The sequence below is a fragment of the Stegodyphus dumicola genome, chromosome X2 (assembly GCF_044657685.1).
Source record: "Stegodyphus dumicola isolate Sdum_Otavi_A_Nest chromosome X2, ASM4465768v1".
Lineage (NCBI taxonomy): Eukaryota > Metazoa > Arthropoda > Arachnida > Araneae > Eresidae > Stegodyphus > Stegodyphus dumicola.
This window is the reverse complement of record NC_140781.1, coordinates 184,559,141-184,584,116: the sequence shown is the minus strand read 5'-3', so window position 1 is coordinate 184,584,116 and position 24,976 is coordinate 184,559,141. Positions and strand designations below refer to the sequence as shown.

The 24,976-nt window shown below is 32.0% G+C and overlaps 1 protein-coding gene across 3 annotated transcripts in view; it reads left to right on the top strand.

Annotated features, from left to right (window-relative positions):
• The window catches only part of C3G (C3G guanyl-nucleotide exchange factor), a 196,182-nt gene extending 172,414 nt beyond the window's left edge, over positions 1-23,768 (top strand). For all 3 annotated transcript variants that reach the window (XM_085809356.1, XM_085809354.1, XM_085809355.1), the window contains 4 exons: positions 5,519-5,699; positions 12,999-13,096; positions 13,650-13,781; positions 20,402-23,768. In XM_085809356.1, the coding sequence (XP_085665482.1) occupies positions 5,519-5,699; positions 12,999-13,096; positions 13,650-13,781; positions 20,402-20,543 (553 nt within the window). In that variant the 3' untranslated portion in view covers positions 20,544-23,768. The remainder of the gene's footprint in view (positions 1-5,518; positions 5,700-12,998; positions 13,097-13,649; positions 13,782-20,401) is intronic.
• Positions 23,769-24,976: the final 1,208 nt, after the last annotated feature.

The window sequence follows — 24,976 nt, the reverse complement described above, 5'->3', positions numbered from 1 at the left end:
CACTCGGTCATCTTTTTTGTTAAAATTAGATCCTGTTCACCATCAAGCTCTGCGGATTTGCTCAGGACCTTTCAGGACTTCTCCGGTTCAGAGCCTGTATGTTGATTCTAACGAACCATCTCTTTATCTGAGGCATGAGCAATTGTCTCTCTTGCAATATTTTAATATTCTATCTCAAACTGAACATCCTAATAAGCTGTGCTTAATGTGTGTAACACATTATTTGAAACATGTCCATCCTGTGTTCCTACCTTTCCTTTAAGAGTTCGCCTTGTCATTGAGGAACTTTCTCTCTCTGATATGCACCCCCAAGCAGTGCAGAACTTCGAAATCCCACCTTGGGAAAATGTACAAATTCAGCTTCTTGATGTTTTCAAGCATCACGTGAAGGCAAGTACCAATGAGATCATTTACAGACAACTCTTTGCTGAGCACAGGCACACATATTGCAGTTATTACCCGATATATACAGACTGATTTAAGTCAAATGATCATGTCGGGATGGCATTTGTATTTGAAGATTACATAGAGGGGCAGTTGTCTGCACCATGCTTTCTCAGTTCTAACATCTAAACTAACTGCAATATATTATGGTCTGTTGTACATCTCAAAGCTCTGCCACAAAAAGTTCATAGTTTATACAGACTCGTATAGTGCTCTTAAATCGTCAGAAGCTTTTCCCAACACTCAGAATCCTGTGGCAGTGGATGTTCTTAAAGTTCATACAAACTTAGCAATTCGAGGATATGAAGTCCTGAACTGCTGGGTTCCTGGGCATGCAGGAATAGAGGGAAATGAGCTTGCAGATATTGCAGCAAAATCTGCTGTTGAACTGTCCAGTCGCCTCATCCCTTTTAGAGACATCTGCTGTGTCATCAAGAGGAAGATCCGGAAAAATGGCAGCAAATTTGGGACGTTCAGCTTAACAACAAGTTGAGAAATGTAAAGCCTAGAATCGAGCATTGGGATTTTGCTCAAAATCGTAAGGAGGATGTTCTTTTGACTCGCCTTGCCTCGCCTCAGAATTGGTCACACTAGAGGGACACATAACTAACTACCTTTTGAAAGCTGAGAATGAGCCCGTTTGCTCAAGTTGTAATGTTTGTTTATCTTTCCATCATATTTTAAGAGTGTCCATATTTTAATAGTCTTCGTCAAAAACATATTAATAGCTGTTACTTATCTCTCAACCGTTTAATCTGAAGAGAGGCTAATTGTAATTTATTTTATTATTTAAAAGAGGCTGGCTTTTACTACCTAATGCAGTTTTGAAGATTGTGTCTTGGATTTTAATTTGTGTTTTTACTTTGTTTTTATATGACTTCATCCTCTGGATTTGGTACATTTGATCATCTGTTTTAATTTATTGTATTTTAATTTCGTCAATTTTGATCATCCCACATTGTGTTTGGCACGTCATATTCATCTTTGGTTTCGTGCCAAAAACCTCACTCACTCACTCACTCAGAATAACCTAATGAGATTCATGCCTCTACAGCTGTTCTTTCTTCCCTAAAAACGTTTTCTCATAATAAATAAGTTATCTTTTGAGATACATTAAAGATCTTGCAGCTGTTTAAATCAATGTATTTATTATTTTGGATTTTTTTTGCAGTTCAGTCTATAGTGGCTTTAAGTAATTTTTTTATTTCTGCACTAAAGAGCTGATTACTTATTAATATATAAAAGAGGAGTTATGTGCAGAGTGTTCCAGAAACAGACCTGTGAAGTTTTTCAAGCTCAAGCAAATAATTTTACATGTATGTTTTTAGATTTTGGAGATTGAAGGAATTCATAAGATTCATAAGCATATTCATTTCTTTTTTTCTTTTCTTTTCTTTTTTTTTTAAATGGCTGCTCAATTTAGAGCACATAATCCAGTTAGTAAAATATTCATTGTTAAGTCCAAAATATTACTTTAACATGCCAAATCAGCAGATTTTCTCCACTGACTGTGACCAAAATGCTTGGAATCTTCTGTGCATAGGTGAAAGCAGTTAATCCATTTACAAAACAGGATAAACAGATGTTATGCAAAAAATCGTAAAAAGGGATTTGGGAATGGTCAAAATGGATATTTTCGTTGAAATATGATACTTGAAATTTTTTTCGTGATTACAATACTTCTTTACATCATACAAGGATGTAAAAAATCAATTTTGTATATATGATATTTAACTTTTTAAGCATTCCTTGCAATCCCTGTATTGATATTTAGGAAAATGCTTACTTGTTAAAAAACTGTATCTCCCGTATGAGCAATAATTGACAGCAATATTTAGTTTTAAGGTCGCACATCATATTCAGAAGTCATAACGAACTGAAGCCTGAAGTATTTGCATTTGTACTTAACTAAAAATAAAATATCAGTTTAGCAAAAGATTTCTGCTGCTACTAGATAAAGTGATGAATATTTCTATGAATATTATTGTGAGAAGTATGCATCAATATAATGCTTTTCAAACAAGAGATCTTATTCATGAAAGTTTTCAGAATTTTTGTGGTAGAAAATACTGACAAACTTTGGTGTTGTCATATTACCAACTCATAATCTTATTTGCATTAATTAAAAATTAAAAATTTTTCTAGTGAATTTTTTGTACAGTTTTTAGATATTTATTCTAAAGTTTTGAAATATTAGGATGATGTATTTCTAATATTTTGAAACTTTTTAAATAATTTGTACAAATACTTTTAGTATACCTGTTATCACAAAATTATAAATTAAAGAACATTACATGCTAGTAAATCACAGAAGACTGTCACTGAATGGCATTTAAGGAAAAATATCAATTTTGAATTATTCTAATTTATTTATTAACCAATCCTTCAAGGCAGTTTGAAAATAACATGAAAAATCACAAAGTCTGAAATTAAATATCTCATTCAGTTTTTGTCATATGGCAAATTTTAAAAAAAATGAATAAATATAATGAGCCTAACATTTGTATAAATTTAAGTATAGGGACTGGAGGAACATACAAAAGTAGCATTTTGTAGTTTATACAAAATCAATTTTAAAAATATGAAAATATGAATCTTATTGTGATTTAAAACATTTGTGTAAGTGGAAGTATATGTCTTTGACTAGTCTTGAAAATAATGGCTGGGTAATATCTTTTGTGAAGACAGTGTATATGGTTATTGGGGCAATTATAGGATGAATAATGCCATTGTGGTTTATGAGCAAAATCTGTGAAACTAATAAATTTGAGGAATTATACTTTATATAAATAAATAAAATTTAGTATCAAATGTTCAACTGTCCTGGATTATTTGATTGTCCTTAGTGCTCAAATGGGTCAACGGAAAGCACTAGGGCTATCTTTTCACACATTTGAGAAAGTCATAAAATGCAAAGTACTGCAGTCTTTAATTTTTAGGCTCTTAAATACTTAGAATCATAAGTAGTCGTGCAATGTTTTTCAGATGCCATATGCTTGAAAAAGATCAGAGTAGTGCTTTTAAAAGTTTGTTATGATCCTTTACTATCAGTTTGAAATGCATGAATTCTAGAATGTATACCTATCTATGCTTTGAACATAAAAATATGAAAAAAAAAATGATAAAATGGTGATAAAATTTATTTCATCAAGATTTTAAGTAAAAATGGGACATTTAAAATTTCTTTAAGTCTGAATTTGCCACAGTAGTGTTAATTTTGTTGGTATCCTCTGCAGATAATATTGATTTTGTATGTAGCTTCCCTAACCTCTAGAAAGTTGATATTCTACTTAGTATGTTTTAAATGACATTTCGTCAATTTTATCAATTAGTTTTGCCCTTTAATCATTTCCCTACAAATTGTCATTAATCATGCAGTGGTAAATGCATTTTAAGTGTATGTAATAATTTCCAAGCCATTTTGGTATTCTACAGTTGTTATTCAACTAGTTGCTGGATGTCCACAAATTATTTTTGGGGTCATCATCTTACTGGAGAATTATTTCTTTTCACTTGTGGCTATTTAAATTGAAGAAATCACGTGACTATTATATGGAATATCAGAATATGCTTCAGTATCTCACGTATCCTGGAATTCAACGTATAAATCATAGACAATAAGAAATAAAACATTTCCCATTTGTTCCAGATGTAATTTTGACTCATTGGGCCATAATCCTCCTTCCTGTTCTTTAATCTCCTTGCATCCATCTTTCACCGATATGCCACATTATGTTGCGTGTTGTTTTATTCAGTAGATTTATTTTTTCTTCTGGCATATGCTTCCATTAAGAATCTGCAATTAGTCTGCTAGCTTACAGATGAATTTGAAGCACGGTGAAAGTATTTTCTGTATAGTATAAAATGGATTAACAAATAGTTGCATTTTCCAGTTTCAGTAGTCTAAAATGCAGGTTATCTTTGTTGGGTATTTTGAAAGGAATTTTTTAGTGTAATTCTGGATACAGTTCCAATTCCAACTTTTCTTGTTATTTTCCTACAAGGAAGTAAAATCTTACGCTTTCACATAAATTCTGGTGTCCAAAGATTTAATATATCTTCAGCTAGTTTCAATTTCATATAAATGAGACCAGACAAACTGCACTGTACTTATATACAATAGTTATTTTAAACATTTCTATGCATATTTCACAACTAAGTGCAGTATTTTCTCACCCCCCCACAATCATTACTGTGCCAAGGGGTAGGCTGCATAGCTTAGTAGGTCAATAATGGGAAACACATACCAAAAAATTAATTTAATTGAAATATTAAATTCTGGATATAATTTGTCATATTAATTTCTTCAATTTATCTGTTATATAACTATGTAGACTATTCCTGCTTGTGTTGTATAAATTCACCACTGATGTTCTTTCTGTAAAGTGCAGAAATGCCTTCCTTTAACCCTGTTCCTGTTGTTCCCCATCATAGTTGTTTCCCTTATGCTATTTTATAAGTGAATTGTAGAAAATACAGAATTAAGTGCTCTTTTTGTGTTTATAAATTCGTCTGATATAGTTGCCTTGCAGAATATTGGATGTTTTAAACTTAAAATTTTATAATTAAAACAATTAAATTTGTTTAAAGTTATATCAAGTAATAATTGAAATAGTTTTGTCTTAGTCATTTATTGATTAGAATGAAGAATAGGTAATGGTATGCAATCTTTAGGATGACTGGTTTTATAATCTCAGTATTTTATGCTTTCTGCTTTGGGTGGGGGGGAAGTTGTAATATAATTGCCATATCTTTGTCAATAATCATAAAATCTGTGCCTTTCATTATCTTATCTCTTATGAATGAAAAATACATTATTTCATCTTTTATTTTGCATTTTCTAATTTCTTGATTTGACATGTAGAGCAACATATGTAATCCAAGCTAGGCTATTAGCATTTGATTTGATAATATGCACATTTTTGCCCTTTAATTCTGTTCGAAAGAAGGCATTAATGAGAAACTTAATCAAGGAAAAATATATAGCAAGTTTTGTCTTAATTAAATTTGGACTTTTAGTGTTAATTTGCATTTCTTGTCAACAGTGTTTATCTATTAATTTCTTTCAATTTAGGGCTCGATCTCGAATTTTAGATCAAGAAGAAGCAAAGGATAGGGAGAGATATGTTGTGAAGTTCATTAAAGTTATGAAATATCTACGAAAGCTTAATAACTTTAATTCATACTTAGCTATACTGTCTGCTTTAGATTCCGCACCTATACGTCGTTTAGAATGGCAGCGAAATATAACAGAGGTAAAATGCATTTCAATAATCTTTTTTATACCTGTAGTCTTATTTGGAGTTATTTAATGAAGTTATGGATTTCTTAATACTAAGATCTCTTTTTATATAATTTTAAATCAGTAGTATTACAGTACAAAGTCTGAGATCTGGATGTCCAAGCCACCAACCTTTTTTTAAGGATTTTTTATTTGGTTCGCTTTATGCATGCACATTTGTTTTTTCCCCCCATAATTAAACATGCAAAAAGTCTCGATTCTTAATTTCACTTTGGCATTAAATAACATACCTCATTATTAAAGAAACAATAATTTGAGCATGAATTTTTGTGATCAATAATTTGACTCCCTAGCTGCATATCTGCTTAGCATATGTCTCAAACTGAAACATTCTAGATAGAAACATCATTGATGTTACAGGCCCACCAGCGGCCGAGCGGTAAAGTCGCTGAACACTGGTAGTTCGGTCCGAGGTTCGAATCCCGCGAACGGGCTGGCTGCATGGGTGTTTTCGTGGTTTTCCCCATGTGTAACGTGTATACGAGCCAGTTTTCCTTAGAAAGTCCTCCACGAAAGGCATCCCTTCCCTTTGGCAGATAGCCTTAGTGTGCTTTGCCGTAATTAAATACACCATCATTGATGTTACACCTACTAATATTTTATATCCCTGACACCAACCTGGCGAATCATTATTTTTTATATTTTGCTTTCATCACTGCATATTTATCAGCACATGACAACCTGAATAATGACTCGTGCAGCGATGCCCAAACAATTTATTTTATATTAGAAATTTAATAACAGAGTATGGTAACCTTTTATGTTGACATTACGCTTGGCAATGATTACAGATTAAAGTTAAATGCGCTACAAATGTTGATGAGGAAAAATCACTTAACAAACATTTCTTTCCATATGCTAAATAGGTTTTGTTAATAATGCTCGTAGGCCAAAAGATTATATTTAGTGCTATTTGAATTAAGAATAACTGATTTGTATTTCACATAAAGACAGAACTGGGTCAAAGTTCATATGGCCACACTGGGTAGCAGAATTTAAAGAACACAAAATTTTTGGAATTTTAGAGAAACACCGAGAAACAAAATTAGGGGGTGAAAAAATTTTTCAAATTTAGAGAAAGAACTGGGATCCAAACTTTAGGGGCGGCAAAAATTTAGAATTTAGGAAGGCACTTGTTAACAGAATTTAGGATCTGCAGAGACAGCAACATGTGGTAAGATATCTAGCGCTGGCATTCGATAAGCTTTAAGTATATGTAGGAATAAGCTTTGGTAGAAGTAAGTAAGGTTTAAGTATATGTTAAGTACCGGGTGATCAAAAAGTCAGTCTAAATTTGAAAACTTAATAAATCACGGAATAATGTAGATAGAGAGGTAAAAATTGACACACATACTTAGAATGACATGGGGTTTTATTAGAACCAAAAAAAAAGTTTAAAAAATGTATGATTTTATGCAGGATGGCGCTCCATCCCATATTGCTAGATGCGTGAAAGATCTCTTGCGCGCGTCGTTTGGTGACGATAGTGTGCTCAGCCGCCACTTTCGCCATGCTTGGCCTCCCAGGTCCCCAGACCTCAGTCTGTGCAATTATTGGCTTTGGGGTTACCTGAAGTCGCAAGTGTATCGTGATCGACCGACATCTCTATGGATTCTGAAAGACAACATCTGACGCCAATGCCTCACCATAACTCCGGACATGCTTTACAGTGCTGTTCACAACATTATTCCTCAACTACAGCTATTGTTGAGGAATGATGGTGAACATATTGAGCATTTCCTGTAAAGAACATCATCTTTGCTTTGTCTTAATTTGTTATGCTAATTATTGCTTTTCTGATCAGATTATTGCTTTTCTAATAAAACCCCATGTCATTCTAAGTATGTGTGTCAATTTTTACCTCTCTATCTACAATATTCCGTGATTTATTAAGTTTTCAAATTTATACTGACTTTTTGATCACCCTGTATATGTATAAGCCTTAAGCATGTGGAAGAAATAGATGAAATAATAAATTATTACAATTTAGGATTAATTGTCTCTGTACGTGATAGAAGCAAGACAGAATTTAGCAGAACAACTTGTCTTTCATCATCAATCTTGTGGCACGTAGCCAATGAAGTGTATCGGACACTGTTAACTGTTTGAGTCCCAAGCAGAGAAATCGTGCTGTTGCGATTTTATGTCGAGAAAACCCAGTACATTTCGAACATTATGGAAAACTGATGGTGCACTTAATGTTGATAAGATTACCTTACAGTACCTTAGATTAATTTCTTACCTTACAGTACCTTAGATTAATTTCAGTAGTCATTGTATTGACACGGGCTTTCATTAATACATTTGCTACCAACTAGCTCATGTATATAACATAATTTCCTTAAACAAACCAAAACTCGTATACAAGACAATGGCAGAGGCAAGTCCGTTTATAATTTCTCTTTGAACCTATAGCATTTGCATTTGTATTAAGTAGTGGTCTTTTAAGAATCTGTAACTCTTATTGTAATGCATGGTCTCATCTTCTGACTTGTTTAAATAATATTAAAACTGTTATATAACATTAAAATTATTAAAATAATATCAAAATAATATTTTTGATGAAAACAAACCAGAACTCTTATATTGGTGTTACTTCTGGATTATACAATGCAAAAAAATATTGTTGGTTTGTAGGAGATAGTGACCGTTTATTTAGCAGACATGATAAAGGTGGCCATCTGCTTCATGGATGATCTTCCCAATTCTTTCAAATCACTGTTAGGGGTCGATTGATGCAACATATATATTGTAATTTTTTCATTTTTAAAAATATTTTCTGTATTTGGAACTTTTGCAAAGCTTTTGTTTTTAATTGTATGGAAAAATGCTTCACCATTCTGGCAAAAGTTAACATTGTTAAAAAAATTTGTCATTTTATACCAGTTGTATCAATTAATTAAATAAACAGAACCCATCAAGCACTCAGGTCTTTTAGAGAAACCTCTTTTGTGTGCAAGTGCCACTTATGAGGGAATTTTTAAATTATGTTATTTATATTTTTTTATTTGAAAAAATACAGCCTCCTTGTGCATCACATAGGGGAGAGTAGCCTAATTTGGACCAATTTTGTATTTTTCACTATATAGAAGGATGGAAAAAGTGCCAATAAAAATTAAGTAGTAGAAAATAAACTCACTAAGTGTACCTTCAAAATAGAACCATTTATTAAATTTTAAAAACTATTTATAATGGTGAAAAATGAATTTAAAAAAATCATGTCATCGGTTCAATTTAGGAAACCGGTTTCCTCATTTGGACTGCTAGTTTCCTAAATTGGACCATAAGCTTTCTTAACAGAAATTACAACGAAAGAACCTTTTAATTGCAGCACTAACTCCAGCACACCGAGTATGTATCCAAGCGTGACATTTCATGCATTGTATCATTTCTTCTTCCTTGGTTTCTTCACATAATATACAAAACCATGAATCACCAGTTTCTTTTTTATGTTTCTGCATTTTGTTAAACTTTGGTGAACTGATTTTTGTTACTAGAGACGTTGACTACTACAGATAAGAACTTTCCTTCTTGCGGAAATATTTCTGCAATTAGCTTTTAAAATAAATTTTAAGCACGCTTACGCATACTTTGTCTCAGAGACGAATGGTTGCCATTCCCATAAGTTTTTCAAAGGGTAGCATTCTAGGGTTAATTATAATTCATCCATGAAAAAAAATCTCGTTGCCAAAATTGGACTGGTTCAATTTTGGCAAATGTTTTTGGTCCAACTTGGGAAACTTGAATATTTAATGCTTGATATTATACAGAAACGCCAAACTAACATAACCTCACAAAATTATAATTGCAAATTGTAGATAAATAAGCAAGTTTTGTGGTGGTATGATAAAACATGTAATTACTTACTTTTAGATGAAATAACTGCTTTCACACTTATGTCAAAATAACAGATTTTCTTCTTAGCCAAACAAATAACACTTCTCTCAGTGTAACCACGAGGCATTTCTTTACAAACACAATTCCATTAACCTCTTCTACATCTACGTATAACAAAATGCCTATCTCAAATCTTGCAGATATCACCAGTCTTTGTATATCATAGCAGTCCAAATAAGGCTACGGTCCAAATTAGTCTACCTTCTCCTATGTATGACACGGAGCTTACAGAAGTAAGTTAACCAAAACATTAAAAGTTACATGCATAAATCAATGGAACAAAAGCGAAGAACAGCAGTCTAGACTTCATGAAAAAAGATGAGTTCACTGGCCAAGTCACTCCGAACATTTTCAAATCATTCTGCAAGCATAATATAGGGCCATCAAATGTAGGGCATGAGAAAATCAAATGTTCCACATCTTGAGGTACTCTTTTTGAACATTGACATAAATTGTTTGATCTTAGATTAAAATGAAACAGGTAACTTGCAAATTTACCGTCACCAGATAGAAACTTTAAAATTTATAGAGAGGAAAGAGTCAGGATGCAGTCTGTGGTAAATAGATGGAAAGAACTTTTTGGTGACCTCAGCATTATAAGATGAAATACATTCCTCATTCCACTTAGTTAAAGCTGCTTAAAATGAAAGGACTTCCAATAGCTCTTTGGAATGCGAATATTGATATCAATGGTAAATTTAAGGCATTTTTAACTAAGGAATCAGCTCTTTCATTTCCATAGAAATTGTGATGAGCACGCACATAAGCGAAGCGAATATCAATTCCTCTATTTTTAAGTGAACTTAATAGGGTTTCAATAATTAATTTGTCGCAGCTGTTAATACTGTTTAAAAGGTGAAGAGAAGAAAGAGAATCAGAACAAATAAGGTACATTGAGGATGTTATCCCATTATCCTTGATCCATTTGACAGCAAGATAAATATACAGAAGTTCTGCTTGAAAAACTGTGCATTCATTCCGTATACACTGTCTAAAATAACGAATCTCGGAATGGCCTTCAAAAAGAACAAATGCAAGGCCAACCTTGTTGTTCATCGTACTGCCATCTGTAAAGAAAACCATATGAAAACTCTTTCTGTAGTCTCTTTTAAATCACAGAAATTTATGGGCTCTAAAATAGCGGGATGAAGAAGATCAGTGAAGGGGACAACTCCATCTATGCAGTCTTCTAAGGTATCAGTTGCTAATGACTCAAAAATATTATTCTTATATGCAATTTCAAAATCAATAGGCGGAACTTCTGCAAGAACAAAGTAGCCTCATAGCTTAAGGTTCTATAACCACTAATAATATGAAGAAGAATTCTCCGTTGAGTCTTTCTCAAATTTCTTTTGTTAACCTTCTTTGCAAGAACATGTCCCCAAGCACGGCAGCCATACGAAATGAAAGGTACAATATGCTGATTATACATTAGTTTCTTACCATCATAGCTTACTGCAAAAGTGTTTTTGGCGATTCGGCAAAAACTATTAATAACTTTTTCACATTTAGTACAAAGGAATTCAATGTGCTTTTTCCATGTTAAGTTTTGGTCAAGAATGACACCAAGACACTTAACATTTTCTGCAAATTCCAACGGAGGATCATCGAGTATCAAAGGAGCAATATTTTGTTCATCAAACTTTCTGGGAACAATCATAGCTTTATTTTTTGTGGGCTTGAAAGTGAGTTTATGTGAAATCGCCTAATTGGAGACAAAATCTAGAACTTCTTGTGCTCTTAAAAGAATGTTATTCAAAGCCTTTCCTTGGAAAATTAAAAGTAAGTCGTCTGCAAATGCAATTTTTAAACAACCATCGAAATGACTTAAAAGATCATTTATTATTATGTTCCAAAGAGTAGGTCTGGACACAGAGCCTTGAGGACAGCCTTTTTCTAGAGAATAAACCTTAGCTTCAGTCCCAAGCTGAAGCTCAGCAGTTCTCCTGTTCTAGAAGCTTTTAAGCAGATTATAGATATTATGTGGTATACCAGCATCTTTTAGAATTTTTAAGATAGATGGCCACCAAGCATTATCAAAAATCCCTTTGAAATCCAGAAAAATAAGAACAGTAGTAAATTTCATTTTCTTTCCATACTGCAAGATATTACAAAGATGAATAATGGCATCTTCAGCAGACTTCCGAGGTGTAAACCCGAACTGAGAATCATTATAAAAATCTTTCTGTCTCAAATACCAATTTATTCTGTTAATGAAGAGAGTTTCAAGACATTTCCCCAGAATACGCAAAAGACTAATGCATTTAATATTATCAAGGTAAATAGTTCTTGTATCTAAAGTTTTAGGAATCAAAACAACCTGAACTCTCTTCCATTGTGCTGGAAAAATTCCTAATTGTAAACAAAGGTTGAAAAGTCTGTGCAGAAAAGTGCAATCCACTGCATGAAAGTGCTTTACAGTTTCATTGGACAGAGAGTCTAGCCCAGGTATTTGTTCTTGAGATTTTTAATAACACTCTTAACTTCTGAAATAGAGATTGGACAGTCCTTCAATGAAATGTAAAGTTCCTCAGACTCAGTATGCATAGTTTTATGAGAGTTTCTGCTCAATGTATTAATGCTGCAACTTAAGCCCAATGCTGTAATTATTAATGTTAATTAAATTACAGTTGAACGCAAAATTGTGCTTCTGTGCACAAGTTAGTGCCAGAAATGGGCAAATTCGGTGATTGACAATGTGGTGCGGGATGGACGTATGTCGGAATTCCGGTCTATAGTGTTATTTAAAGTTAATGTGGTTTCTGGGAGTGATCGTATTCACTAGTTATGGCTCAAAGGCATTATTTAAGTGGAGGTCAAAGGTGGCAAATAATTGGTAGAATCAAGGGAGGTCAAACACAAATGGTGGCTGCCCAAGATTTGAATATCCCTCAGAGTGTCATTTTGGGCCAATATACCCATGGGCTATTTCTGACAACAAAAACCTTTGCCAAACAGAACAGTTTACTATCAATAATGGATAAGTTTGATATCACAACACACTCATAAGATCTTTGTTTTGATTAGTACTGGGTACCAATCACCATATGTGCACAAATTGGCAAATGTGTTAACCTGCTTATATCGCATCATGTTTGACATTGCAATGTTTGATATGTACAATATCAAAGCTGGCAAAAATTCTGCTCTATATAGAATGTACCATTTGAGCCATTGAAATTCTTAATTTTAATTATAAATGCTTTGTAATCACAGTTTCAGTTTGCTTTATTCTTATTGCCTCATTTCTCTCATTAGAGATGCGTATGTGTGCTATGAATTGATTACATTAATTTTTCCTGTTTGTTTTTTTTTTACTTCACTGATTTTATATTTGAAATAAATATATTTACAGGGTTTAAAGGAGTATTGTGCTTTGATTGATAGCTCTTCTTCATTTCGTGCATACAGACAGGCACTTGCTGAAACATCACCTCCCTGTATTCCTTACATGTAAATATTTATGCTATTTGTTCAAAATAGAAACATATTCTGCATGCTATTTTTTTTCACAATAATACATACTGGCAGTTTAAAAATATTATATGGAAGTGTGATCAGTACCGATCCTAGACCGTCGGCTGCCCACATGCAAATTGAAACTGCCCACCCATTTTTACTGAAATATAATATGTTTGATAATAATTTTGCCAGCCATGTGCTGTGCACCATCTTGCACGGTGCTAGGATTGGTCCTGAGTGTGATCAATATGAAACATAAAGTGTGATGTGTAGTTGTATAGAAATGTGATCAATATGAAATGTTGAATATGTTGTTAGATATATAAATATGTAAGTTCAGTTTGAATTTAAAGTCATACAGTTTAGTGATATGTAGTTTATTTACTAAATTAACTTTTATAACAGCTTTTCCTGCTGAGAACTGAAATTTTTGTTGTTTCAATTTAATTTGTACTTTGAATTTTTATTAAAATTTTTATCTTTAGTTTATATCAGTTTACATGTATTTGATTAAACTCTGCTTTGATTTTTCTTTTCTTTTAAGTGGTCTAATTCTGCAAGATTTAACCTTTGTTCATATTGGGAACAGTGATATGTTAACTGAAGATGCTATAAATTTTTCAAAAAGATGGCAGCAGTTCAATATTTTAGATAACATGAGGAGGTTTAAGAATTGGTAAGTCAAGCATGTATTTGGTTATATATATATATATATATATATATAAAGAAAAATCATGATTGTTTCTTCTTTTATGTTCCAGCATGTAGTACATTCAGTTTTAATGGGAAGATTTATTAGATATAATAAACATTTGCATTATTTTTCTAATTAAAGCTCTTATATAGATTTTGTTTTAAGTCTGAACACAATTTTTGTGTCTGATATAAAATAACTAAAAATTTTATGTCACAGGCATAAAAAAAATTTTGTTTTATAAAGATGAAAACCCCCTTGTCCTCTATCAAAATCCATATACTTTTTCAATGAAATCATATGTGCCAAATTGGCGTACATATTCAAGAATGAATTTATTGAGTGAATCAAGGAATGAATTTATTGACTGGATCAAGGATGGAATAGGTTTATTGACTGGATATTCAAGAATGAATTTATTTACTGGAAAGTAATTCAGCAATGTTTATTGTTGTTATCCCTGGCTGGATGGTGTTGACTCAGCCTTTCTTTCCTTGAATGGGTCGATAAAATGAGTACCAAATTCACTTGGGGACTAAACAGTGGGGGGTCCTGCGATAAGCTGACCACTTATCCAGGGCATATGCTGACACACCTTGGGACCCAAGGTTAAGAAAGCAGATTTCCCCAGCTGGACAAGGTTGACTCAGCCTTTCTTCCCTTGAATGGGTCGATAAATTGAGTACCAAGCTCGCTTGGATACTAAACACGGGGGGGGGGGGGTCCTGTGACAAGCTGACCATTTGCCCAGGGCATATGCTGATGCACCTCAGGGCCAAGGTTAAGAAAGCAGATTTCGGGGCACTGCTGGCCGTGGCCATGACCTTCAAGAGGGAGAAGGCCATGACGCTCATCGAACAAATCAGAGATGAGTCACGCTTTCCGTCCATCGTTTTTCCACCATTAGTTTTATAACTACCACGAGGCGTGTGTACGTTCTTGTAAAGCTCTAAATTTGCCAGTATAGTTTGTTGTTTAGTGCTGACTTTGTTAATATTGTAACAATGCGTGACTATTGTTGTGTACCTAAGTGCAATTCTAATTATGCTGGAACTGAAAATTATGTGAGTGTGTAAAAATTTCCAATGGATGAAGCAAAAAAAGCAGCTTTCATGCCATAAGATTCCTCGCTTGAATTTCATACCATCTAAACGAAGTGTTGTTTGTGAAAAACATTTTTGCAAAGATATGATTGTGTGTGAAGATGTATTCACGGATAAAAATGGGGCGATTTTAAGAATTCCAAGAAAATGCCCAATGTTAAAAGATGATGCATATCCATACATATTTCATGGCGGTAATGTGAAGTTAAATGTGTCAATGAATGAACATATAATAATATATATATATAGCTGGTTATTGTGTACATTCTTTGAAACTGCAGTGTGTAATCTGCAAAGAAAAGATATTAAGTTTGGATAATTTATTGATTGAAGGGGAGATTATGATAATCTATTATCTCAAACAACAGAAACCAAAGATAAGTGCATATATTCAGATATGGTAAGTAGAGGTGGTCTTAAGAAACTGTCCATACTAGTTTTTAATATTATAATCCATAGTTGTTGCATATTTAGAAAACTTATATCAAAGCAATATTAAATACATTTTCAAGAATCTCAAAATCAGCATTCAAGCATTATTTCACTTTTAAAAATATTTATTAGTGGGCTACTTGGTAATGAAATATGTCAGTCTTGCAACTGTGGTTTCTTTAATATTGTCATCAAAATGCTAAATATATTTGCAAACATTTGTTTAAACAATTATACAAAAGTATTAGAAGATAGTAAGTTTTCTGCTTCAAATGAATGAAAACTAAAGAAATTTCAAAAGAATTAAGTATTTTTATTTTCTTAATTGTAAAATGCTGTTTCATAAATTTTCTTATAGTATTTGTAACTCCAAGCATTGCATAGCTTATGCCATTTAAAAGATAAGTTATATGTATTTGCTAAGATATGACCATAGTATAAATATGAATGTTTGAATTTAGAGTTTTTACTATTAAAAAGTATATTGTTTCCATTGCTTAATTTTTGTATATATTTGTGATAGCAGGAAAATTCATGATAAATGGGATTAAAAAAAAAGTTTCACTGTATGCTATTTCCTGAAGAGAGTCTTTAATGCATGTGGTATGCTACTGTGTATAGTTAAAGATTTTCTGTGCAGTTTATGCGAAAGAGTTTACTGATTTTAGAAAATGTATTTTTTTAAATAAAATTATGATTATTTCAAAGAATAGAATATGTTAAGGTATGACAGAAAGATCAGATATTAAGAAACCACTATAAATAACAATAAATATGAATGTTTGATTATATGATTTTTGTTATTATATTTAAGTATAACTTTAGCTTTGTTGCTTAATATCATATATGTGATAATAAGGAAGCAATAAATTAAAAAAAAAAGATATTGACATGCTGTTTAATGAAGAGCAGATTCTAATGCACTTAGTAAATTATTGTGTATGTTATTTAAAGCTCTTCTATGTAATATGTAAAGAAATGTTAATGATTTTAAAAAGCACATAAATGTTAATTGTAATTCCTATTATCCTAAAATTTGGAAGCTAAAATATGTATATGGACCTGCATATGTTGGAATGCCTTTTTTGTTATAAGATTTAGGTATGTTTCTTGTATGAAATATTTTTATCACATTTATTAGCTAATTTATATTGTATTTCATTTACATATGTTGGAGATATAGAAGTTGATGGTTATATATTTTGCTCTGAAACGCTAATAAATTAATACGCGGACCTAGGTAAAATATTAAATATTATCTTAAGAACCCCTTCTCAATTTATCAAGACATTGGCAGTTTTCAATCAGCGTTTAAATTTTTGTAAAATGTTCGTTTGTTCTTCGGTTCTTGGCTACATCAATACAGACCGATAAGCTTATTATCGACCTTAAGTAAAATTACTGAAGCCATCATATTGAAGAGAGTACAAGCCTTCCTAAAAGACAACAACGTCCTCATCCCTCAGCAGTATGGGTTCAGGAGTAAACACTTCACCACGCACCAACTCTATCGTGTTACAGAGATGATAACTGAAGGATTCAAGAAAAGACTCATCACAGGAGCTCTCTTCCTCAGTATTTTGAAAGCCTTTGACTGTGTATGGTTACAGGGCCTCACCTACAAATTAATCACTCTGGGTTTCCCAGATTACATCATAAACATCATTAATTCCTATCTTTACGATAGACACTTCGTTATAACAATACTCACTCTACATGAAAAGTAACTTTCCCAGGCTTGCCTCAAGGAAGTTTACTCTCGCCCAATTTATTTTCAATTTATACGAATGATATCCCTCACAACCCCTTCACTACACTAGCACTTTATGCAGATGATACTGCAATCCTCTACCAAGATGTGTCCATGGTCACAGTCGTACAAACATTACAAGAACACATCCATGCACTAGAAACCTGGATGATCAAATGGAAGATAAAAACGAATGTGGAAAAATCTGAAGCTGTATACTTCACTAAAAAAAGAAATATTGATCTGAATATTACCCTCAAGATGTACGATATCAGCATTCTCTGAGCCAAGCAAGTTAAATACCTCTGTGTCATTTTAGACCAAAAACTCACTTAGGCCCCACACATCACATATATTTTGAATAAGTTTCGGGGTACTAGAGCATTACTCAACCCCTTAATTGCCCGAAACTCTGTTTTATCTATCCAAAACAAACTTCATGTATTTAGATCCATGCTGCGACCAATTGTTACTTACGTCTATCCCGTCTGGGGTTATGTATGTAAAACCAATATGCTTAAAATCCAGCAATGCCAGAACATTACTTTAAGAATAATTTCCAACAGTCTCTGGTTTTTCAGAAACAAGGCCATCCATAATGAATTAAACATTGATAGCATCAGTATTTGCATAGCAAAAATTGCAAAAAATTCTTCAATAACATTGAAAAAGTCAAGAATAGTTCCATTGCTAGATTGAACTGCGATTATACTGATGATGAAAACAAAGAAAGACCCGGAGCAGTACTCCGGCACTTAATTTAATTGTACCTTGCTGTACTTTCATTTGAGAATCATTTTCCGTATGTTTTTAATTAAATTTCCCATTGTACAATTGCAGTTTTAATACTATTTTTAGGTTTTTTTAAGACACGCATAAGTGTTGCCATCTACATTTAATACCTGGTACTACTTATTTTATTCTCGCTACCTTGTTTTGCAAAATATTCTTTTTTTCTCACATAATAGTTATTTAGGCCAACATATATTATCTCAGCACATGATCCTTTCATTTCCATACGTATTTTGTTTTTAATTTTACCAGTATTAACTACCTTGTAATTCTGAATTTTCGTTAAGTTAAATTTATAACTAAGCTCCGCCCCCAACCAATGCCTGACGAGCAAGACTATGCACTCTCTTTCCAGGTCAACCATTGGAATATGTGACCCAGTAGCTCCTCCCAGCTTTTTATAGACCTTCTCTTCAATTTATACTACCTTCATTTGAGCGCCGGAAGACATAGAAGCAGCATGCGACTTCAATTTTATGCTTTTTTCTACAGTATTGCCATTTACATCTCCAGCTTATGATTCGACTGGCTCCTAGAAATGTATATACGCAAGGCTCATCCATTGCTTATAACGACATTTATTGCTTATCATGAGAATTTTTTCTCTCAGTAAAGAACTTTACTATGATATGCCAGAAAAGATATGCTGTTCTACACGACGCTACACACAGGATGTGGCTTTCCCAGCCTAGGAGCCTGTAGAAATGCCCAGCACCTGAGCCTTCAATTATATTTATGCACAAAGTTAATTAAAATATCTGTAAAAAGCCTAAAACGTGAACATAATGTATATAAAACCTCCTTTCTTTCAGCTATTTTAATTAACTAAGCAACATGATAAAGTTATATTTCTGATGAAAATTTAAAAATCCAGATGACTTTCTGACGATAACATCGGACGGAAAGCTCCGCCATGTGTATAAAGTGTCATAGCCTTCTCCCTCTCGAAGGTCACGCCATGGCCCACTGGCGTGTTGCGCCACTGAGTTTAGTTAAGTTATCTCTAAATTCTATACACAAGATATCAAAATTTTTCTGTTCATACTTTAACCCATTAAAGCATCATGAATATTTTTTTGACAAACTGAAATTTTTCTTCTGAAGAAAACTTATAAATTGAAAAATAACAGCAATATTGTAAATAAATAACTATTTTACATTTTATATTTACAGAACTTTTCCATCCCTAACACAATCATTTTTATAAAATCCTTCATCTTGTTACCTCATCATGAATGATTTAAGTTCCCTTGTGCTCCCATGACTTTGCTAAATGTCCTAACACATTTTTTCATTAAGCCTAACATGCAAAAATAATTCCTATGATACCTGCTTAAATATTTGGATTCTTGCAAATGTTATTTTTTATAATATGAACATAAAATCCTAATACTTAAAATAAAAATTCAGAATAAGTTAAAATGCAATATTAGTAATAATTATATTACCATATTTAAATTATTTCTCTTGATACCAAAGGGATTAAGAAATTTTATAATTGGAAATCTATATCTTGGATCAATATTTAACAAAATGAAAGCAACGTTTTTATACATCACATACTTACAGTTTCAAACTTTTAAAGAAAATTTCTGATGTTTGGCAATTAGTTGTAAGACTATCTTCTATAAGGAGATATAGATAAGAGATTTGTAAATAAGAAGTTAGTGCAATATAGTTTTAAGTGAATGCTAGGAGAATGACGTATTTTGAATATCCTTAAATACACCTTTTACCTCCATTGGTATTCAAGCTTAAAATCAGCCTGTCTATTCCATTTCAGAAAGAAAAAAAATATGATTTTGATCTTGCTTTGATTTTGAAAGCAAAAATTTAGTTTTTATCGTATGACAAATGTGTAATCAGACAGAATATTTCAGACATGAAAACAGAATTTCAGTTTCGTTGGTCAGCAAATTAGAATTCAAGACATAGAATTGACTCTCTTTCCTTTGTTGGAAATGAAACACAATATATAGCATTTTGAATTAGTGCTGGGTAAACATAGTCTTAAAAAATTTACTTTATACATTTCTTAGTAGCAATCCACAGAAATCTAGTTTCGTTGTTGTAATTTGCATTGTGGCAGATTTCGGAGACTATTAAACCCAGAGGAGGGAAGAAAAAGAATTGTGATCAAACATGAATATTTGACAGCTTTTTAGTCAATTTTAAGTGTAGTGTAATAAGTATAATTTTAAGTGTAGTAAGTAAAATATATCTACATAAAAGGTGTCAATAATTTAAAACAATGAAAATATTGAATTAATAACTGTAATCAGTACTTTGTTCTGTGTCAGTCACATATGCGCAAATATATTAGTAGTTATCCTCATGGTGGGGAGATTACTTATTTTCTAGAAATGGCCATTGCATGTCAAGTTCATTTCATGCATTCAAACAGAAAATATTTAATGTCCAAAAGAAATGAGTGCTTTTCATTTTGGTTATGATTTGTGCATTATTTTCAATTTCAGCATTTCATTAATTTCTGCATCTGACAACTAATTCTTTTTTAATTGCAGCCAGTATCCAGTCAAAAGAAATGAACAAATCATATCTTTTTTTAATAACTTTGATGATTACTTGTGTGAAGAAGCAATGTGGCAGATTTCAGAGACTATTAAACCCAGAGGAGGGAAGAAAAAGAATTGTGATCAAACATGAATATTTGACAGCTTTTTAGTCAATTTTAAGTGCCTGCATAGCTAATTAAAATCACTTGTAGGCATGTCATATCATAATCATTATCAGTTATAACTTATTTTGTTATATTTTAGTTTACATTTTGTAAATGAATTCATTGTAATATTTCCACACCATTTATATTTATCAGAGTTTTACACATTATTTCTACTGGGTTGTTCTGTAAAAAATTTTTTGTCTTAGTCTCTTTATCAGCTGTATATGTCATGTAAGTAGACAATACTTTGCTCATTATTCACAACTCTATGAGTTGGTAGCTTCTATTTGCCATGTATGTTTTTGCATTATAATATATGCATGAGATTTGTTAGCTATGTACCTAAAAACTTTCAGTGTTGTGTGATCGATTATTGATGCATTAAATATATTTTTAAAACTGCATCATGTTATTTTCAATTTGCTTTATAATTTATATGATGATAGCCGGTAATTTGTGACTGTTTATACCGGTGATTTTTCATATCGGGTGTTCAGTAATTTAGTCCACTTTAGATGGCAATAATTCAAGAATGGCTCAATAGATGACATATTATTATAAATTTCTAGTTAAAAAAATAATTTTTAATAATTAAAAATTTTTTCCTCCGCTTATGTTGAAAGGTAAATTTTTGTGACTTAGTCGATGTTTTTACTTAAAATATATCATTGCTGGTAAAACTGAATTGAAAACGCAGCATAAATGGGTAACAAAGCAGAAGAACCATCGTATTCCATGTTAGATGGTTTTATTCAAAAACATTGGTTTTGTTCATGAACAATTTTGCTAGAAATGTGCATTTCGGAGGGAGTCGCATTTTTAAAAGCGAGGCAGCTCACATTCTTTAGCAATAAAAGAAAAAAAATCATATCTAGTTTTTATATTTTTTTTTAAGTTGAGATCGTCTGTGCTCTGGCAATATTGTTCCTGCATTATAGATCATTCTCGTGTTCAATTTTTGAATGATGTAAAATCTTTCCTGCAATATAATTTGTTTAATATTATTTTTAAAAAAATGTGCATTAAAACTTCTTAAGGCAGTAGTGTGTAAATGAAATTACCTTTTCTATGATTATTTTGTTACTTCAGTCTAAGTTTTCTTAGGCAAATATCCAGCCATCATTTAGATTTTCTACTGAGTTGCTGCATTTTAATGCATGGTAATGCATTTAATGCAGATGTTGACAAAATTTTACTGGGCTTCGATATCACATTCTCATTTCCTGGACCTTTTTATATCTCTAAATATGAACAAGTTTTGTTTAGAAAGTTCTCTGAAATATCTGTCCCTTTAGGCAAAAGGCTTCAAAAGCTTCCCCACAAAATAACACTGAATAACAAAATTTAATGTTTGCTTTGTTACCTAAACATCAAATACTGAATTAAAAAAAATAGTGATTTCAGATTTGCTTTCCCTGTTGACTGTTATTTTTGCATAGTTGATTTTTTAATTTTTTACAGAAGTGCCATAATTTTGCATGAAAAGCCATTGCAGTTAGGGATAATTACTGTAAGACTGCTTTTATTCTGAGCAGTTGGCTGGTATTTTAGTTTCCATTTATCTTTATAATATATACTTCCTATGTACATAAATTCCATTGGAAAGATTTTACATGTTATACTTATGTCTGCTAGATTCTCAGGGAAACATCAAGGAAGGATTACAAACATTTAGTCTGATGTGGCATTTTGCACCTTAATGTTTTAGAAGTTTTCATAAGCTCACTAATTAGTTCTGCATGTGTTTCTTTTTCTTCTAGTTATCTTCAGAGATCTTTCAATGTATACAAACAAATTCAGTCACTTTAAAATTTAGGATCAGTCATTAGTTCTGAGAGTCAAAAAATGTTTCTTAATTTTACTTCCTACAAGCATAGTGATGAAACTTGGTTACTTCACCAGTAGTGAAAAATTTTGTTTTTAGAAAATGACTATTCCCATCTTGTGTACCTATAGCCTTCACACAGAGGTCTTCTTGAGAACTAGTTTTATGAAAAGAGGTGGCAAATCTGTGTGGGCACTATAAAGATTTTTCGTGAGCCAGATTTTTTTTAAAAAATATAAAACTTCTGTTTATCCCTAGTATGCAGTATTTTATGTATCCAAGTTGTAGCCAAATATACGCTTATTTTTCAATCTATTGCAAACATACTATGGGTATATTTTTTAGTAATTTCGCTGATCACAAGTTCTGCATTTCCATATGATTCACTACAGTACACAGTCATTTTTTGTGGAAAGTATTTTAAAATTAATTCATTTTGCCTGTGATGAGAGCTACATATTTTTGTTCCTGTCTTTGGAATTTTTTTGCTTTGATGATACTATCTCAGGCAGTTGTTTCAATAATTTAAGGTTGTGAACAAAGTAATTTAAGTCTGTACATCAAACACTGTATGCTCAGTGTTAATATATTTTTAGGGTTGAGAATGAGACATGAATTACCTCTGACAGTATAATGAATGGAAAGTCTAGTCAGTGGAGTGTTCTATTTAGAAAAAGTGGAACCCATTGGAGGAATTCTGACTTCATAAACAAAATACATAAGAATCACTCCTTTTAGATTTCTGTAACAAAATCTGTTGATGAATGTATGGGACTGTTCATTAAATTGCTGTACATAAGTATTAATCTATTTTCTGACTTCTATATGTTAAATATTAGTCTTTAAGTAAGCTTCTTGTGAAAGAATGCAGGTGAAAAGAGATTAATTTCCTTCCCTCCAAAATGCCATTACTTTTGACTTTATATTTTATATTATGTATAGTTTATTTAATCAAACTAAAATTCTGTAAAGTTGCATTATTAAATTGTTTTATTTGGTTATTTGTGTTAATCATCTCTGAGCAGATTAATTATTATTCTGAATGATAACTATTATGGAATAAGTCTTGAAGATAACTATAAGAAGTGTAATCTCTCTACTTTGTATTTCTGTTTCTTCTTGTTTCCATAGGTGACCCTTAGTCCCAATAAGTTTATAATAACATTCTCTTTCTCTCACAGTTTCGTTCTAATAGTAGAGTGGATTTCATATAAAAATAATTTATTTCTGCAATGTGAAAAATTATTGTAAAATAAATGTGGAGAATATATCCATTTAATGATGCTGAGATAATTCATGTTTTAAATGCTTTATATAAATATCATAAACTTGTAAATAAATTTGTAGAAAAATGCTCAATAAACTAGATCAAAATGAATGAAAATTTAGTGTTGAAATTTTTGTATATCTTTATTTTTTGCATTGCGTATTAAAAAAAATATTGTTATGGGCAATGCCTTAAAAGAACATTACAGGTGTCTTTTATAATTTAAATATAAGTTGTATATATATATATATATATATATAAGGTGTATTTTATTAATAGCGTAAATGCTTATGAAAGTCATGAAATAGATACATTATATCAAGTAAATATATTATTGAATATGAAATAAAAGGGAAAATTATTAAGAATGCACTTACTGTTTTTAAATCAGTCACTTTTCATACTGTATGCAATGTCCAAAGTTCTGCTTTCAAAAGGCTGCAAGAAAAGAACCACTGCTTAGAATGATCGATATTTGATCTGAATATACATGAAGTAGTGGAAGTTTGTCAGTCAAAATTTAAAAAAAGTGTTCAAACTTTCATCATTAGATGGTGGTGTTCTTATCATATTATGCTAATTAAAAGACATGACATGCACACCATATATTAGATAATAAAAACATGGAGTACCTGCATTTCCTATTATTCTGTTTCTGAGAAGCTTGTCATGACTCTATCAATGAAGGAGAGCTGTGCTTATGAAGCTTTTTTACAGGAATGGTGATTATGCTTCAGCTGCCCTGATGTTTGGGACATTAATGTACATAAGACATGGCTCTGGTCTGAAGTCTGTCAAGGGTCTGGGGAAAACGATATGTAAATTCAAAGAGACCAATTCATTTGACATGAGATCTGGCTGAGGGAGAAAAGCAGTTGCTTTGTCATCAGTGGAAGATGTGGCTATAGCATTGTAAAAGGAGACAGGAAGTGGTGTTGGAATGTGCAGTGCAATGGGAATGGCTATCTTTAAAATTTTATGGGAATCCTACACTGCTGTCCATTCAAAATTATGCACATTCAGGGGCCTTGCTGACCTGTCAATATGACAAACTTTTGCCCTATAATTTTTGGAAGTGGACAATGCAAAGCCATGGAACATTTTGTGGACAAATGAAGCCCATTTCCATCTCTAAGGTTCTGTATATACTCGAAATTGCAGTACATTGCAGACTGTGGACAAGAGCTGCATCTTATAAAGTCTGAAACTTCTTTAGGCTATCTGAAGCACAGTCGCCATTCTTGTGAAAAAGCTTCATAAACAGACCTGTCCTTCATTCAAAGTTATGACGAGTTTCTTAGATGCAGAATAACAGGAACTGCATT